The sequence below is a fragment of the Euphorbia lathyris genome, chromosome 5 (genome assembly GCF_963576675.1).
Source record: "Euphorbia lathyris chromosome 5, ddEupLath1.1, whole genome shotgun sequence".
NCBI classification, from domain to species: domain Eukaryota; kingdom Viridiplantae; phylum Streptophyta; class Magnoliopsida; order Malpighiales; family Euphorbiaceae; genus Euphorbia; species Euphorbia lathyris.
This window is the reverse complement of record NC_088914.1, coordinates 32172824-32190483: the sequence shown is the minus strand read 5'-3', so window position 1 is coordinate 32190483 and position 17660 is coordinate 32172824. Positions and strand designations below refer to the sequence as shown.

Sequence of the window (17660 nt, the reverse complement as noted above, 5' to 3'; positions counted from 1 at the left end):
TAAATAAATTTGTTTGACATTTAAATAAATTTGTTTAAGAGTCTGACACAGTTATAAATAATTTGTTAATTATGATCATTGTGTAATTTACCCAAATGTCATTCACAAGAGATGAAACAATAAACTAATTAAAAAATAGTTTTTTTTTTATCAATAAGCTATTTCGCACATCTTTTCACCAAATACCACTATTAGAGATTTAATTAGTTAAAACTTTTAAAGTAATTCAAAAATCTAATTTTACCTCAAACACAGACAATACTAAGGATCACAAAAATTCATTAATTAAATTTAAAATAATTATACAAATTTCAATACCATAAATTTCTGTTCATGTACTTATTTTATAATACTTGTATAGACAAACTTTTTTATTTAGAGTAAATGATTTATTAGTCTCAACCTTTTTAGGTGATATTGTTTAGTCTCTTTATTTTGGGCCTAGTTTTGTTATTGTCAACTTTTTAATCATTTTAATTAAATTTTTTAAACTTTTAACCAAACATATCTTACTTTTCAAATTATTTTTCAAAACAGTCATAGTACAATATATCCGTCACTTTGACTGCCTGTTTATGATGAATATGAAGATTAAAAATCTAAAAAATAGACAGAAAAACCAAAAGATTAACAATGAAAAAAAAAAAAAAACAAAGCAATGTTTTAGGTAAATAGAGAAGTACTACTAATAAATTATTTAAATTTTTATTAACTTAAATACTTTTTCAGTTTAATATATAAAAAAAATGATCTTTACATGATTTGGGTTTGAAATGAAAATTTGACCTATTGGAAGGCAATTGGCCAGAAATTCTCTACATTCCACAGGGCTACTGTAATCTGTGATAGTGACAGAACTGTAGTAAATAGAGCTGAAACGTCACGTTTCGCCATCTCTGTTGCTTACTTTTCAGTCATTTTCGACGGAGGGATCTTTCCTTTTGCTGCCATTTGCCTTGAAAACCTACAATTCTCTACCTTTCCACATAATAGTTTCTCTGTTCCACAACAGCATAATGACAATTATACATGCCGCTTTTGAAAACGACCCATCTACATGACAATTTAGATCAATCTTTTAAGTTCAAATTTAGATATTTTTACAAATGCCCAATTTTGAAAATGACAATTACAAAACCCATATGGATACGGACACAACAAATCTACATATAATACAATGAATAGGTTAAGAAACTTGTAAGGCTCTAACTCTTGCTGTCAATTCTCTGACTTGGCTCCTCAAACGATCAGGATTGCAGAAGAAATCTACAAACACACGCCTTTGAAGTCCTATCTCCTGCGAATGATGTTTTACAATCTACATACCCATAAACAATACACATCAGGATTCATTTCACCAACTCTCAACAACCATCAAATATTAATTAACAGCTGAATATTAATACACCATTTTAAATAAGTTTAAAGGAATAAGTTATTCTAAGTAACCTCATGAGACTACAAGACATCTTCAAAGTTCAAAAGATCAATCGATTTTTGGGTCAAGTTTAGGAGGTCGTTGATGTATTTAGCCTTAGTTAACTAATATGTTTCAAAGGCACAGCATGTATTGTAAAAGAATGAAACAGAGACATAGTTACAATTTTACCTCTCAGATTTTAATTTTAAGTTCTACAAATCATATACCATATGGCCTAAGAACACATTTCATGATGTCTTAATTTTTTCTTTTAAATATTTCTCCGGATGTTGCATTCTTATTGGCAGTCAACGACTTCTTATAGTCAACCACATTGCTTGCATGCACCGGCTAAATTTGATTTAATTCAATTCAAACTCGACTGACAAAGGGACGCATTAGTGCTCTGCTCTTTCCTACAAAAACAGAGCGCTCTTTTCCTAATAAAAACTCATAATGCGCTGTGCTTCCCTATCTAAAACAGAGCACTTCTTAAGCTGTCATATGCTTACAATTCTTTTTTTTTATATATATATAAATAATCTTTCTTCTCCTTTTACGATGACAAATTTAATTTACTTAAATTATTTACATAAATCATAAATGTAAACAAATGCTCTAAATTCCTTGCCATCATAATGGTTTAACTTTTTATTATATCAATTTTTATGGAGCAAATTTCTTGTATATAAATTCATGTACATTTTTAAAAAACTGCAATTGTATCCTTATAGTTTTAATATTTATAGATAGGCCCAGATATTTGTATTTTACACATTTCTCCATGTTCCCTATATTTTCTATAAATATTGTCTCCGTTTTTGTTCCGTTTCTGAGATGGATAGGTTTTTCAATATTCTTGAGTTAGAAGAAAAGCACATTTGTAGATCCCAAGCAGTAATTCATCAGTTCATGTATTGTTTTCATTCATTAGAAGAAATTAACCATGAAGACAATAATCAATAATGATATATCAAATTAAGATTACCTCATTTTTCTTGCAGTGTTCAAGTGTCACCTCTTCAAGTGCGGCAGAGAGTTTAGAATTTATCTTCTCCATTTCATCCAACTCCTTCATTAAAGGCTGAAAAAGCAGCATATGTAATGTAACAAAACAAAACAATTAGAATATTCAAGAATCGCCAGTAATAGTCAAATAAGTTTGTCATTAAGGTGACAGTATATATGCATATATAGCCGTAATTAGTACTGCCATAAAAGTAGTGAAAATTTAAGATAAGGGAGTGATGATAAGATCATACCCGGGGTGTCAATATTGGTTGTGCAGTAGTTGAAGATGCAAAAAGCAACTGCTGCAAATTCTGAATAAGTATGCACCTAAAATTACATAAAAGAGATTAAAAAATGAGATTGCGTAACAAATCCATTTATCGTCAGTAGTTGTATTCATGATTTTAAAGGATAGATATTTGCAGCTACTTCTTGCTTGACGTGCAAAATGTCTAATCTAAATATAATCTATAACTCCACAAAATATCAAATGAATCATATGTTCCTTAAAACCTCTCCTTTTGAACCAATTTATAACAGTCCTGTAGTTGAAACTTCAACAGAAAGGAACAAATGTCAAATTAGTTCTTGAAGTGCTCACTAGAGGCATGTTCCTACTACCGATTTGTTCTGATAGATAAATCAAACTACATATAACAAATGCACGCATCCAAATATCAATATGGAGTATTAACTGTTAAAAGTCAAATCTGCAATATGTGACTTTGCATGCATTTTAATAAGAATCGCATAAAAATTGAATAACTTCAGGTTTATATCAACTAGTAAAAACTGAGCACTTTTTCCAGCTCAAATCATTGTCAATAATAAGTATCCTATAAAATAAACCAAATTATCCAACAGAAATATGATAGAACAAAAAAACATTGTAGAGTTGGTAAGACATGACAACTCCTTTGTAACTTCATCCATATAGGCATGGCTTTAATACAGAATCCCCGTGTTGATAACAGATAAATGAATCTGGTTTTTATGACAGGCATAACATAGCATACAGGCATATGAAAACATTGATTTATTGAAAGATAAGTTGATAATTGCTGAAATTGCAAAAGCTCAATGATAATGGTGCAAGGAATATATCTCAGGTCTAAATCATATTAAAGGAAACAAAGACACAAAGATCAAAAAGAAAAAAAGCAAGTAAAAGAACTTTGTACAGCAGTAGAAATAAAATTTACTTACAATTCATTAATGCATCTATTTCTATCTCCTGGTAGAGAATTCTCAAGATCAGACTGTAGTGTCATCAAATCTGAATGGAGAGCAGAAATCTGCTGTACAATGCCAGGTGCTGATACATACGTTGATAATACAACTTGAGCATCTAAAAAAACAAAAGTTGCTAGTCAAATCTTGCTACCATGCTAAATCTGTCATTGATTTAATAAATGATATGACTGCATAAAAAGCTGAATGATCATTACTTGAATGAATGCTCAGAAGGTCCCTAACACCATGCAAAAGAGTGTCACGATCATCCACTGCTCCTTGCTCTTGTGTATCAGAAGCAGCTTGAGTCAATGCTAGACAACGACCCTATAATCATACCATAATCTTTGTAAAGAAACACAGCGCTGAGCATAGTTAATCTCAAAGGTGAAGGATCGTAAGAGAAAATTCAAGCCATTTTATTTGTCAAACATCTAACCCCTGGTTTGTTCATCGAAGCACAGATTTTAAAACAAACTCTGCCTAATGCATATGGGAATCAGTAAAACAATTAAAGAATGGCTTCAAATAATATTTATAATTATTTTTGTGTAACTGAAAATGAAAAGTAAATGAAGTTCTCAAAAGTATAGAATACCACTCTGCCTTTAGTTGCGGACAGGTAACCCTGAAGCTCTGACTCGATAACTTTAAGTAAAGAAAATGCACCAAGCATGTCCTTTGTTTCCAATTGACAAGCTAGTTTCAAGAACTGATGCCTCGACAGCTGATTGATTAGATGATTTATATACTGCAAGAAGAAATAGATATTGTGAAGCCTTGGTATCAATAAATTTAGATCCATTCAGACTTCAAGAGCATAAATTTTTCTAACCCAACCGTGATATAAATTTAGAAGTTGGTAGCTTTAATGCAAATAGCATTGCCCCATAATGCCAAATACCTCTATCGAAGATCACAAACTACCAACTTATGTACAGTTACAGCACTAAGGTAAAAGAAATTATTAGCTCTCATATACATAAGCCAGGTCTAATATCTTCAAACTCAAAACAGCACAATCAGCTGTCAGCAAACAAAAACAACACAAGAGCGCTGAAACTTGACAAAACAAATTAATTTTTAGAAATCACAATCATGCAGACTCCAACTTTGCACAAGAAAAGAACGCAAAGAGTTATTTGAGTTATCAAAAATACCATTTTCTGTCGGTTAATGTAATATTCTTGGCGCATGACCTTCAGATCATAATCACCTACAAACATATGAAGTTACTAAACATACTCTTGACAAAAAACACCCAAAACCATAAAAACAGAGAAAAACTTTTACAGTCTGCAACAGTCGTAAATACCTTGCAAAATGTAAGTGTCTTGGAGTTGAGCCAGCTCCCAACAAAGATCTGGAATGGTCTGAAAGTTTAAGATTAAATTAATAGAAATAACTTGAAAAACAACCAAAAGAATTCAGGAAATATCATAATATGGACAAATTTGGTCAGTATTGTCTAAGAGTAAGTGAATACGGTAGTAGGCACATTCAGCTTCAGCCACTACTATTTGACCATTCAAGGAAACCGTCGCTCTTCGTTTGGGATATCTTCCTCACTATTCATAGAACTTAAAAGTTAATTTAGTGCAGGAAAGAGTCATTTCAATTTTTGGGGTGAGCTGTCTTTTTTTTTATGAATGTGAGCTGTCATTTACCAACACGTAAGAACTTTTAGATTAATTGGTCAACAATTCAAAATTCATCAGCTATTTTGAAGGCACTAGTCTAATTTGTCCTCAGCACAAATAACACAGTCATTTGTTTTTCTAATCAAAGATAAACTAGACTGAAAGGTTAGAGTCTAAGTACTAATACTTTCAAAGATTATCAGAATCGTAGTCAATCTTATATATTATGCTCATGAAACACAAAAAATCAATATGATGCAAAATATTAAACATAACACTATATTGGAGCCAAATGCCATTGATTATATTGGTCGATTCCCAAATTCTGTATGATCAAATTCAGAATATAAATGTGGATTGTGGAACAAGAAAAAGAAAACATGTATCAAGTTGATGAAGAAAAACCTCGGATAATAACTTTTCTTCTTTGTGACGAAGATTTGATAGCTCGCCGACCAACTCAGAATGCTTTCTCCTGCTCATTTATGTAAATGCAAAACTATAATATCTACGAACCAATTAACAAGCTAAAATACTCTTTGTTAAACAAAAACAACAACTATGAGGCACTGTATTTGGAGATATTAAACCTAAAACATACATCAGCTAATAAGAATCTCAAAAAATTAGGATTTACGGCAGAGGTAACTACAAATAGTGACATCCTTTTTACTATTGACTATTAAGCTAGAAAAAGGTAGATCCTTGAAGTCGAATGCCAAAAGCCTAATAAGTAAATAACCAAAGTAGAAATGTAAACAGAAACCGGTTATTAATAGAATTGATAGGGAAAAAGAAAAAAAAAACATTTTCATGAAATAAAAGGTTTAGATTTTGTGCCAATTGAAAAGTATCCATTTTAGAACATGCTCTCCAGTCCAGACTCAGGATTGTTTACAATCTATTTGATAATCAGATGCAACATTCCACTCCAAATATCATAAACTCTAATATATACATACATAAATATATGTATATGTCAGGAGCAGCACTGACTTTAGTACAGAATTAGGAGCATCAGGGTTAGGAATAGAAGAAAATAAAATAGATTAGGAAATTCTGAATAATCTCAATTGTTACTCCTATTACATAGGTATGACCTTATATAGCAGTCGACTACAACTAAGGTCAGATACTGATAAAGAAATACATATGTGATGTAACAGCTGGCCTAACAACTTCCATAATAGTCCAAAACAAGCTATTGTACAAGAAAACCAAATATCTAACAAAACAGACAAGTAAGGCATAAAACTTAATAATAATGAAACCATAACTAATTTACTTCTTCATTCTGCTGTATGTGACAATACCCCCTCCTTTAACACATTTTTGTCCCCAAGAATGATAGAATTTTGGAAATTTCATCTTCCCAAGTGCCATCTATTGCTGAGAACTCAGTTCAAAGTATTTAGGAAGAATGACCTACTCTACATCTACTATTGGAGGAAGTGTAGTAATCACACGAGTTGATGGCTTCACTTGCTTTTTAAGGAGAGATATATGAAACACATGGTGAATTTCGCACTTAGGTGGCAGTTGCAACTTGTAGGCTACCTTGCCAATCCTTTCTAGAATAAGGAATGACCCATAGTATTTAGCATTTAGCTTAAGCGAGGTGCACATTGCTATTATCGTCTGCCTATAGGGTTGTAATTTTAGAAAAACCTTTTCTTGTCTGCCACTTGCTTCATTATGTTCTGTGATGAGGTCAAAATGTTCCCGTAAATATCTTGTCCTTGTCTGAAGTAATGGTACTAGGCATGCCATGCAATTTAAAGACATGGTCTAATAATGCTTTAGCAACTATAGTAGCATTAAAGGGGTGAAGAGAGAGGAATGACGTGACTAGATGTAGTGAATCTGTCCACTACTACAAGGATGGTGTCAAACCCTTTTGATGTTGGCAATTTCTCAATGAAGTCCATTGCCACATCCTTCCATGCTTCTTGAGGAATGCGCAAAGGTTGTAGTAACCCTGGATAGACTGAGTGATCCACCTTCCACCTCGAGCAAGTGTCACAAGTAGACAACACCCATCTGGTGACATCTGCCTCTTTGGCCAGTAGAAATATTGGTGTAGTCTTGTAAGAGTACCTTTAACCCCTCAAAGGCCACGAGTATAAGAGTTGTGACAAGTACTGGGTACTCTTGTCCTTAGATGGGTATTAATGCCAATATAGATTCTTTGTTTGAATCTAATAATGCCTTGTTGTAATGTGTATCTAGACTCACTTATATGGTGAGTTGTTGAAGTAGGTTGGAGATAATCGGATCGCCTTCATAGGATAAGTGGACCTCTTTTAACCAAGTTGGAATGGGTAGTGATAGCGATAGAATGTTGCTTGTGTCTTCCATTTTCCTGGATAAGGAATCTAAAACCTTATTTTCTTATCCTTTCTGGTATTGAATAGCATACTTCCTAAGAGCTTTGATATGCCTTTGTATTGCAGATAAGCATGTAGCTTTTGCTCAAACAAGTGCTTAATGCTTTCATGGTCAGTTTTAATAACAAATGAGGAATTTTCTAGGTAATGTCGCCATGTCGTACACGCTTGCAAGATTGCTAGCAATTCTCTTTCGTAAACAGATACATTTTGATTTTTAGGGCTAAGACTCTTAGATAGATAGCAAATAGGCTTACCTTGTTGCATCAACACAACACCAATGCTAGATCCAGTAGCATCACACTCTAGCACAAAGGGTTGCTTGAAATCTGGTAGAGCTAGCACAAGGGCCTCAGTCATTAGTGTTTTAAGTTCGTGGAAGGATATTGTAGCAGCCGGAGACCATATAAACTGATCTTTCTTAAGTACATCAGATAGTGGCTTACCAATGCTTCCATATCCCTTTATGCACCACCTATAATACCCTATCAAACTGAGCCTTTTAAGAGTTGTAGGTAAAGACCAATTAGTCATTGCAACAACTTTAGTTGGATTAGTGGCAACACCTTTATAGGAAATTATGTATCCTAGATAAGATATAGAGGGAAAGCCAATTTCACACTTGGACCCTTTAGCGAAGAGTTGATGGGCTTCTAAGAGCTGAAAAACCAATTGCAAATGTTCTTCTTCTGAATTGCTATAAACTAAAATATCATCAAAAAAATACTAACACAAATTTCCTTAAGTAGGATTGAAAATTAGGGAATGGAATTTTGCTAGTGCATTTGTGAGGCCAAAAGGCATCACTAGAAACTCATAGTACCCTATATGAGTGCTAAAAGTTGTTTTATGGACATCTTCAGGTCTGATCTTGTTTTGATGGTATCCAAACCTCAGATTAAGTTCAGTAAATCCCTTAGCACCCCCAAGTCCATCAATGAGTTCTTGTATTATCAGAATAGGAAACTTATCCTTAACTGTTCCTTTGTTTAGCTGTAAGTAGTCCACACAAAACCTCGAAGCGTCCTCCTTCTTGATCAGTAACACAAGGGAGGCATATGGGCTATGGTTCGGTTGTATAACACCATTCTGAAGCATTTCTGCAACTAGTTTTTCAATTCCATTCTTTTGGTGATAGGAATACATATAAGGTCTCACATTCACTGGTTCGAGGAATTTGGTGATCATGAGTCCTCGTGGTTGTATTGGTTGAGTAAAGGTATGTAGGTAAGTGGAGTTTTAGGGAGGCAGTATGTTGGAATTGGGTTGGGTCAGGTGGTTGTTCACAGGGTTGAAGAAATTCCTTTCCACCCTTTTGTGGATTTAAGAGACAGTTATTTCAAGGATATTTCATCCTTTATCCCTTTTAACTCAATCTCTTTCTTATCCTGGTGTACCAATAACCTATTGTTATCAAAATCAAATGTTACTGGTGTGTGTCTCCTCATCCAATCAACCCCCAAGATCATATCATAATCTCCTAGCTCTAGTACTCTTTAAAGGAAAAGCAAACTTGTTGTGGTCCATGGTCCAATTGCAATTTTGACATTTATAGCTCACAGTCAGCTACATGTGCAGGTCTCACTTCGAGGAGGGGCAACTTCAATTCTTGGGCCAACTTTTGATCTACAAAGTTGTGCGTAATTCCACTATCGATTAAGATCATAATGTTCTTCTACAGGGTGCCTTTAAGCTTGAGGGTACCACTTGACATCCCACCACCTAAGGCATTAATTGACAGCATCATTTGTTGATCATCATTGCTACCCTATACAATCTCAGGCTCCCCTTCAACTGTTTCTAGTTCCCCACTTATTCCCACTTCCAACAAGCCCCTAGAACTTTTTTGAAGTTGTTAAAGGTGGTAGCATTTGGCGAGCCTTGGCGCAACGGTAAACGTTGTTGTCGTGTGACCAAGAGGTCACGGGTTCGAGTCTTAGGAGCGGCCTCTTGCCAAATAAATTGGCAGGGGAAGGCTTGCCCCCAGTACACCCTTGTGGTGGGACCCCTCCCCGGACCCTCGCTCAGCGGGGACGCGTAGTGCGACCGGGCCGCCCTTTAAAGGTGGTAGCATGGTTTGATTCAGCTGTTTTTGTATTTAGAGTATGGTTAGGATAGGATTTGTATGTGGTAGTTGTAGTTTTTGTCCATGGTTTTGAATGTATAGGTGAATCAAAAGTAGGTTTTGGTTTCACAGAATCGATGACATCCTTGAGATGGGTTTCTTAGTACTTGGCTTGTTTGATAGCTTGAGTTGGAAAAGATGGTGCACAACATCATCTATTTCTGTCTCCTGGAATCGTTTTTCAACTTCTACCACGAATCCAATTTTGATACCACTTCTCAACCCTTCCTTGCAGTTATAGCCCAACTAATACCATCTTCCTCTCTTCTACCACCTCAAATATTTGAAAATATTTCGTGCACTTGCTAATCCTCAGATCTACATTTGTTCCTTCAAAAGAGGCTAAATCACATTTTGGAAGAAGTTTATTGAAATAGGGAGGTTTTTCATGATGAGAAGGACCTCTTAAGGTTGATCCAGGGTTACTCCCTAATAGTCATTTTGGAAGAGGAAACGGGATTTTTAGGATTGGTTGTAGTGTGGATTTTGTCCTCGAAGGACCAATGAGAATCCATTTGATCTTTGCATAGTTGATTCTGCTCCATGAAAAGAGCTTCTAACCTTTTGTGTTGGCATGCTTGTTGATCTCGTATTTGTTCCAATTGCTCTACAGTGTCTCAGATCTATCATGGAAGTGGGTGATGAGAGTTTTGATTTGTTGTGCTAGGGCATCCATGGCTAACTGAGTCTTTTTGTGCATGTAATTCGTAAAGAGATACTGACCGTACCGGAGAGGAATGGCTAGAGGAAGGGTGGGCTCTAATACCAATGTTAGAAGTAGTACTGCCTTAGTATAGAATTAGGAGAATAAGATTAGGAACAGAAGAAAATAGAATAGATTAGGAAATTCTGAATATTCTCAACTGTTACTTTCTATTACATAGGTATGACCCATAGTTGTTAAAGGCGCACCTTGAGCAAGGCTCAAGGTCTTGCGCCTTAAACCTTGAAATTGAGGTGCTATTCAAAAGGCTCTCACCTTGTGCGCCTCACTCGCGCCTTGGAGCCTGGTGCGCCCGACAGTTTTACTTAGGTTTCTTTTACAATTTTTTTTTTAATAACTGCTTTATTAATTGCCACTAATCTAGCTTAAATAAGATTAATCTTAACCTTTAATTTAAATAAGAATATGAAGAGTCCTAGTCATAATTAAATATATAACGAATAGAGAAAGGTTAGGAGAAGAGTCACGTACGGAAGTCTCCTCCACTCTAGGGAAAAACAAATTTCCACAGACAGAGTAAAGAAGAAAGACTTGAAGAAGAAATTGGAGATGAAAATGATAATCGACTATGGATAGGATGATATTAATTTGGAGGATGATATTGATGATGATGATGATTATTAGTTTATATTGTGTGTTCTTGTTGATTGACAATGAATGGTTATTAGTTTAGTAGCATTAGTTATAGTTAGGTACTTTAAGTTAAGACCTTAAGTCTATGTTAGTGTCTTTATGAAGTATGAACTTAATTTGGTGTTTTTGACATTTATGCTTTAGTATTATGTTTTTATGTGGTTTTATTTTGTTTGTGTGGTCATAAGTGTGTTTTTTTGGTTTACTCTTCACTAGTAAAAGAGTATATTTTTATTTTATCTTATGCGCCTCGTGTTTCTAAGGCGCACGCCTTGCCTTGCGCCTAGAGCCTAGGCTCCAGGACCCATTAGCGCCTTAGTGCACCTTACGCCTTTAACAACTATGGTATGACCTTATATAAGGTCAGAGACTGATAAAGAAATAGCAATTGTGATGTAATAGTTGGCCTAACAACTTCCATAATAGTCCAAAACAGGCTATTGTACAAGAAAAGCAAATTTCTAACAAAACAGACAAATAAAGCATAAAACCTAATACTCCCTCCATTCCTTTTTATAAGTCATTCTAGCAATTGAGTTTTTTTCCAAGATACAAGTCTTTCTAGTTTTCCAAGAACATTTAGTATAGTTTTCTGGTCCAAGCATTAATTTTTTTATCTTGGTCCATGTGTTTTTCAAAATTACAAGACTTATTCACCAATCATTACATGAGAGAGAATTTTTTTTAGTTAACCAATGTAAATTCATTAATTTCACCCTATATTAATTGTATTTCTTAATTTGTATGAAACAACCTAGAATGACTTATATTTTGGAATGGAGGGGGTAATAAATAACAACTAATAATAACGAAACCACAACTAATTTACTTTTTCCTTCTGCTATATGTGACAATATATATCATCCATAAGATATTGGAAGACTAGGTATTTGAAAAAAAAAAATATTCTGATTGACAACTTCATTATATGACAAGCTTACTTGGGTGGATAAAAGGGGATTAAAAAATTAATGCATATCTTCAACAAGCTTTTGATTAGAAGGCTTATATTTTGAAGTTATCAGCTTAAGGAGATGGAAGAAACTCATAACATTTGATTTTACCTAAGAGTGTGAAGATCAAGATGAATGTGAGCTTCATCTGAAGTTATTTGAGATTTAAGTGACATGAGAACAGCTTGCTGCTTGGCATTCTCAACCTGGGCTTCAACCCATTGCCGTTCACTTGTTCCAAATCTGCAAAATTTGAATTAAGACAGCACCCAATTACACATTGACAAGGGAAAAAAATACAGAGCCATATCACCAACTGGCCGCATAGTTTTCATGATAAACCTAATAAGTGATCTGACACAGAGAGCAGGATAAGATGATAAACAGTCCTGTCACACGCAAGATCACAGCACATGAATTTTCAATTTCATGTACACACTTGCACTTGTGTGTAGAGAGAGAAGTATAAAATCTGATATGCCATTTAAACTAATTCCAGACAGCAAGCTTCTAGAACCCTTTTCCTATTTATTGAATTCCTTCAAAGAACTTATAAAACATAAATAAATAAAGTGCCTGGAAGCATCTATTAGACAACTCTACTCTCAGTTTCTTCCAAACAATTGTTTCGACCACCTAAAATTGGCTTTCCTTTACTAAAATTAGTAATCTAACTATACATGAGATTAAGGTATGAATTGCTCAAGCTAACCTGTTAAATAATTAGGAAATACATCATTTAACAATCATACAAGCAGAAAAAAAAGAAAGCCTCAACTGGAAAGGGCCAATATATTTTGAAAATAATAGACATGCATACATGGATCGAAGCCTTTGCAACTCTGATACACGTTGGTGATGAGATTTTTCTAGATCTGCTGCATGGGATGATAAATAACCAGGTCAGTATCATAGTAGAGGTGACGCCACATGCACAGTAATATCTTTTCTAGTAGGATGTTTAATGAGCTATCAAGCATCAATGCCATAGCACTTGATGGAAGGAACACTATATCAGCAGAGTTGACATGTTTCTAAACACCCCACATCCCCCCATACACACAAATGAAAACAAGAATTTAAAAAAGAACTACATAGGAAAGAAATTTTGACGAATAGTAGTAATAATAAGTAAGGTTTAGAAGCAAAGTGAAGATACCTCTTACTAAAATATTTGAGATATCATCAAGACTCACCCACGAACATTTTGATTTTCCCTCCTCAGCAACAAGTCGAAAAGGACCCTGTTAATAGTGACATATTGAAACCATTATTGCATGACTATCTTATCTACAGTATATCCCTCATATATAACCCTCAGTTTGCCAGGATGTAAGACATGTCAATTACATGAAAGGACATATTAAAACAAGCATATCTAGTTCTTGTATGTGGATTAACTCCAAAACCCTTGTTAACTAATCGCACAGTCAATTCCAATTCCTAAGACAAAATTAAGCAGAAAAAAAAATAGCACAAGTTAATTGTTTGAGTGCAGATGATTAGAGGTAAATCAACGGTGACATGCATCAAGCACTCATACAGAAGTTGTCATATATATATATATATATATATATATATACACCCTAAGCAGAGAAGAGTCGAGGAAAAAAGATCCATATAGCTGCGCCAGCAAAATCAAGATGGAGGATTCCCAATGCAAATGATGTCATCTATATGACTAATAAAAAGGAGAGAGACAAAACAAGTTGAAAGGGAAAAGATGAAAAAGGTGCATTGCTGTTCCTCTTATTTTCTTAAAAATATGATTACATTAATTGCATATTCCATTTGAGGAACTACGGAAGAAATAAAAGCCAAATTGGACCTTTCCATTTTAAAAAAAGAATGAAATGCTAAAGAAACATAATCTTCAGACCTCCTTTGACTCAGAATATCTTTCCTAGTGGCAATTTGGTAAATCGGTTTCTACTATATACATGCTTAATCACATAATGGTATCAAAGATTTTAGAGAACATTAGTGCCAGATCTACATACCGTATCCAGTTGCTTAGAAAACCACTTATTTATTTCCTTTATACATGATGAATCTCCAAGCAAGTATGGATGAAAATCAGAGTAAGCTAAATAGATACCGTCATCTGCGATAAAACATAATGATGAAGTCAATATAACAAAAGAAACTGAAATTTCTTTTCCAGGCATTCATGTTTTTGAATGAATGTAGAATCCTAATTTTACAACCATTATAGTTGGAGTTGATAACTTTTCACACTTGACAGACAAATATTTGTGACGACTCTACCTAAGATTGGTTCTTAAATTGTTGTTCTTTATTTCTTCTTTTGGGAATCTGACCTGCATACAACTTGGCTTCTATATGCAAGGTAACACCCTAGCCTTCAATTAAAACTTTACTATCGTTTAGAGTAAGAGAGATGGAGAGAAGAAATAAGATTTTCACTGTGCAGTGACACACTATAATAAGCTATGAAACTACAGCTCAAGATGATTCATTGGACCATCCAACATTTACAATTTGATTGACGAGACTACACCAAACACTTACTTTCATATCTTACCAAAGAAAAAATAAGTAGTCAATGTCCATATTCCTCCTCTTTACAAATAGAATTAATCAAACCAAACTTGTAACATTTGAAAAAATTGGGCATTAGAGTTAGTATCTTTAAGATGGGATAACAAACAAATGAGAATAGTAATAATAATAATTACAACAACAAAAAGCAATAATGTTAAAGGTGAATCATGAAGATGATAAGTAAAATCATGAAGAGGAAAACACTACCATCCCCAGAGTGATAATGAGCCAACTCTTGTGCTGTAGACGCAATCCTTCCAAGCACTTCATTCATCTATACGAGAAGAAAAACACATGAACACCAGAATTGCTACAAGCAATATTCCAGAAAATTTAAACAGAAAAACAAGACATACAGAAATGCCCCACTGCCTAAGAGAAAAACACACAGTTGGTAGACAAATTGTGCACTGCTAATAGTAATACCCGTAAATTTCGTGCAGAAAGGTCATCATCTAGCTCTGTAAGATATCCATTGACAGTGGATGTTGCTGCCACGCGAGCTCGCCTCCCTTGTACCAAAGCAGAAGCCTGGCCAGTTAGCAAATCAAATTGAGACTGTAGATGCCTAAGTTGTCTTTGCAACTGTGAAGCTTCAGCTTTATAAGCCAATGTTGCATCCCTAAAGATGAAAAGAATCCATAAGCAAAATTGCTACATTCTATGACCAAGCTTGAAGAGAAAAACTATTTATGACAAACTATTTGATACCCTTAATTTTACTTTATGAAATATGTTACATGCCACGATTGGTTAACATTTTAAAGTATACATGAAAATTGGACACCGCCTTAAAAGTAGAGCATGAAAATAATAATGGAAAACTCTTTAGCAACAAGATATTCAAATAAATGAGAGCATTCATACATGTTATATATCTTCCTTTGCAAATCACACATCAACTCAAAATTTAATGTGGCCTTGTTTTACCCCTCATCTCACTAGAATCTGACATAAATTAGAACTGAGTGTAACTTTTGACGCCAAGTTATCCAATACTATAATTCCTTTTGGAATTGAATACAGGAGTACCATGCAAACTGCATCTTATGATGGCGAGGGACTTCAAACAAAAGGCAAGAGCAAAACAATTGTCATGCATTTCTCTCCTTGAGGCCGTTGTTAAGTTCTATAATCTATCAATAGTGTGAAAGTCCCTAAGTGTATGCCATGAATGATGAAGCACAAATCAAAAGGTTCATATATCAGAAGATAAAGTACTCATTGCATGTTAATAATTGTACAAAGGCCACAAAGTTACAAGACAAATAATCACTCATATAATCCTTTCTCAAGAACTTCAAATTCAAAACACCGCCCACATGATTGGTTTTGGCCAATCACTATTCACTAGTCAATAACAATAAACTCAATGAGAAACTCAAGCTCAAAAATGTATACCAGATATCTTTTTGAGCTTCTTCAGCTCCAAAAACTGCTTCTTGGTTGTCCCTACTGGAAGAAAAAGCTGAAATACTATCATATGCAGAGTCCAAATCTTCACCCTGCAAAGTCGTAACATTTAAATTAGTAGCAGTCGTTATCACTAGCAAGATGTTAATGGACCACGAAGTGATCAATATTGTTTAAATAGCGCTCTAATAAATATAAGAAAAAGGAAAAGACAGACATGAAGTTTACCTCTAGCAGCTTCCCTTCTTGCAGAAACTGCTCGTACCTGGACAATGCAAGCATATCAATCAAATTGCAGGACATAATTCGCCAAATTTGTTCATCGGCACAGACTTCTCAATATATATAATCACATCCGAAAATTGAAAAGAAAAAGTATGTAAACTCAAGAAAAGAAAATGAAAGAGAGTAGGTAACTGGGAAAGCTCGGAGGGAGAGAGGACGTTAGAGGGACGGAGGCTAGAGCAGATCCAGTCGAGAATGGGGCGCGCATCGTCGTACTGAAAGGGCCACTCAAAGCTGTCTGGGTCCAATGACTCTGCTCCTTCGTAACCCAATTCTCCCAGCAACAAGCACAGCCGAGTCCCGCTCATTTCGAGAAAATATTTTTTCTCAGTTATCAAATTTGATGCGATGAATCGGTTGACCTGCAATCTGAAATCTAGATCTATATCCTATACATCGTTTCAAAATTCTAAGTAATTATGCATATTTTCAAACAGGAGATGAGGATATTTTCGCGCCGGCCCGAATCAAAATTACAGTGTTTGTGGAGGTGGGCAGTATACTCTGTTTATGCGTTTCCCTTTTTTTTTCCCAGATAAGGTGAAATTGTTACATAAAATTGTGTAAATTTAACTTAATGTTTTTAAATAAAATCAATTTTAATCTTGTGTTACAGAAAATTTGAATATTCTGGTTTAAATGTGAATTTTCTAAACAAGTTTTTGATAAACTGAAGTAATTTCATACATTTTCTAAACAAGTTGTCGATAAACTGGAACAATTTCATATATTTTTTATTAGTAATTTGAACATTCTGGTTTAAAAAGTCAAAATGACATTTAAATAATAGATAAACCAGTTTTTTTTTTAAGTTTCGATAATGTAGAGCTAAAATTAATCTTACCTAGAAAGGTTATGGTTTAGTTGGCACAATTTCATACGTTAAGGTTAAATCTGCACCTTCTTTACAACGTTAGGTTAAATTTGATCTTTATCTTGTGAAAACATATCCCAATGTTGATAGTCCGGAGCAATTTTATCCCTAATGTCTAAAATTCTACAATTTTACCTCTTAACGCCGTCAACAAAGAGCAAATTTAGCCCTAAATTTGATAAGTTTGGTCAACTTGAGAAATAATTCATCAAATTGTATTCTTAATCATGAATTTAAAAAAATTAAATTATATTGTATTTTGTACAAGTTGAACAAAAGAAATCCAAATATTTCATCAAATTTAAAAATATTAATTTCAAATTTTATTATCATATCATAAAATACGTGTTCTTTTACCAACTTGTAGGCAATTGGTACATAATAAGAAATAAAATAT

The 17660-nt window shown here is 34.1% G+C and overlaps 1 protein-coding gene across 2 annotated transcripts; it reads right to left on the bottom strand.

The window, feature by feature from the left end:
* Positions 1 to 1014: 1014 nt before the first annotated feature.
* On the bottom strand, positions 1015 to 16916 carry LOC136229506 (AUGMIN subunit 3). Of its 2 annotated transcripts, none has more exons than XM_066018343.1 (18): positions 16522 to 16916; positions 16333 to 16369; positions 16093 to 16196; positions 15118 to 15313; positions 14899 to 14965; positions 14127 to 14230; positions 13286 to 13370; positions 12947 to 13004; positions 12238 to 12369; positions 5710 to 5779; positions 4980 to 5037; positions 4825 to 4880; positions 4263 to 4415; positions 3880 to 3991; positions 3638 to 3779; positions 2683 to 2758; positions 2409 to 2504; positions 1015 to 1318 (listed from the first exon to the last, which is right to left on the bottom strand). In XM_066018343.1, the coding sequence occupies exons 1-18, from the start codon at positions 16695 to 16697 to the stop codon at positions 1187 to 1189; spliced, it is 1854 nt and encodes a 617-aa protein (XP_065874415.1). In that variant the 5' UTR covers positions 16698 to 16916; the 3' UTR covers positions 1015 to 1186. The 2 variants fall into 2 exon arrangements, with proteins under 2 accessions (XP_065874415.1, XP_065874416.1); XM_066018344.1 differs by having other exon boundaries at positions 12947 to 13001.
* Between the last annotated feature and the right edge of the window lie 744 nt (positions 16917 to 17660).

What these genes read in the sequence shown, in the direction of transcription:
- LOC136229506 (XM_066018343.1), bottom strand. Translation starts at nt 16,697, where the DNA reads ATGAGCGGGACTCGGCTGTGCTTGTTGCTGGGAGAATTGGGTTACGAA. An exon ending in TTTCTAAGCAACTGGATACG is followed by an intron (nt 13,371 to 14,126) that starts GTATGTAGATCT and finishes CACTATTAACAG; the next exon opens with GGTCCTTTTCGACTTGTTGC. An exon ending in ACATTAACCGACAGAAAATG is followed by an intron (nt 4,416 to 4,824) that starts GTATTTTTGATA and finishes TTCTTCTTGCAG; the next exon opens with TATATAAATCATCTAATCAA.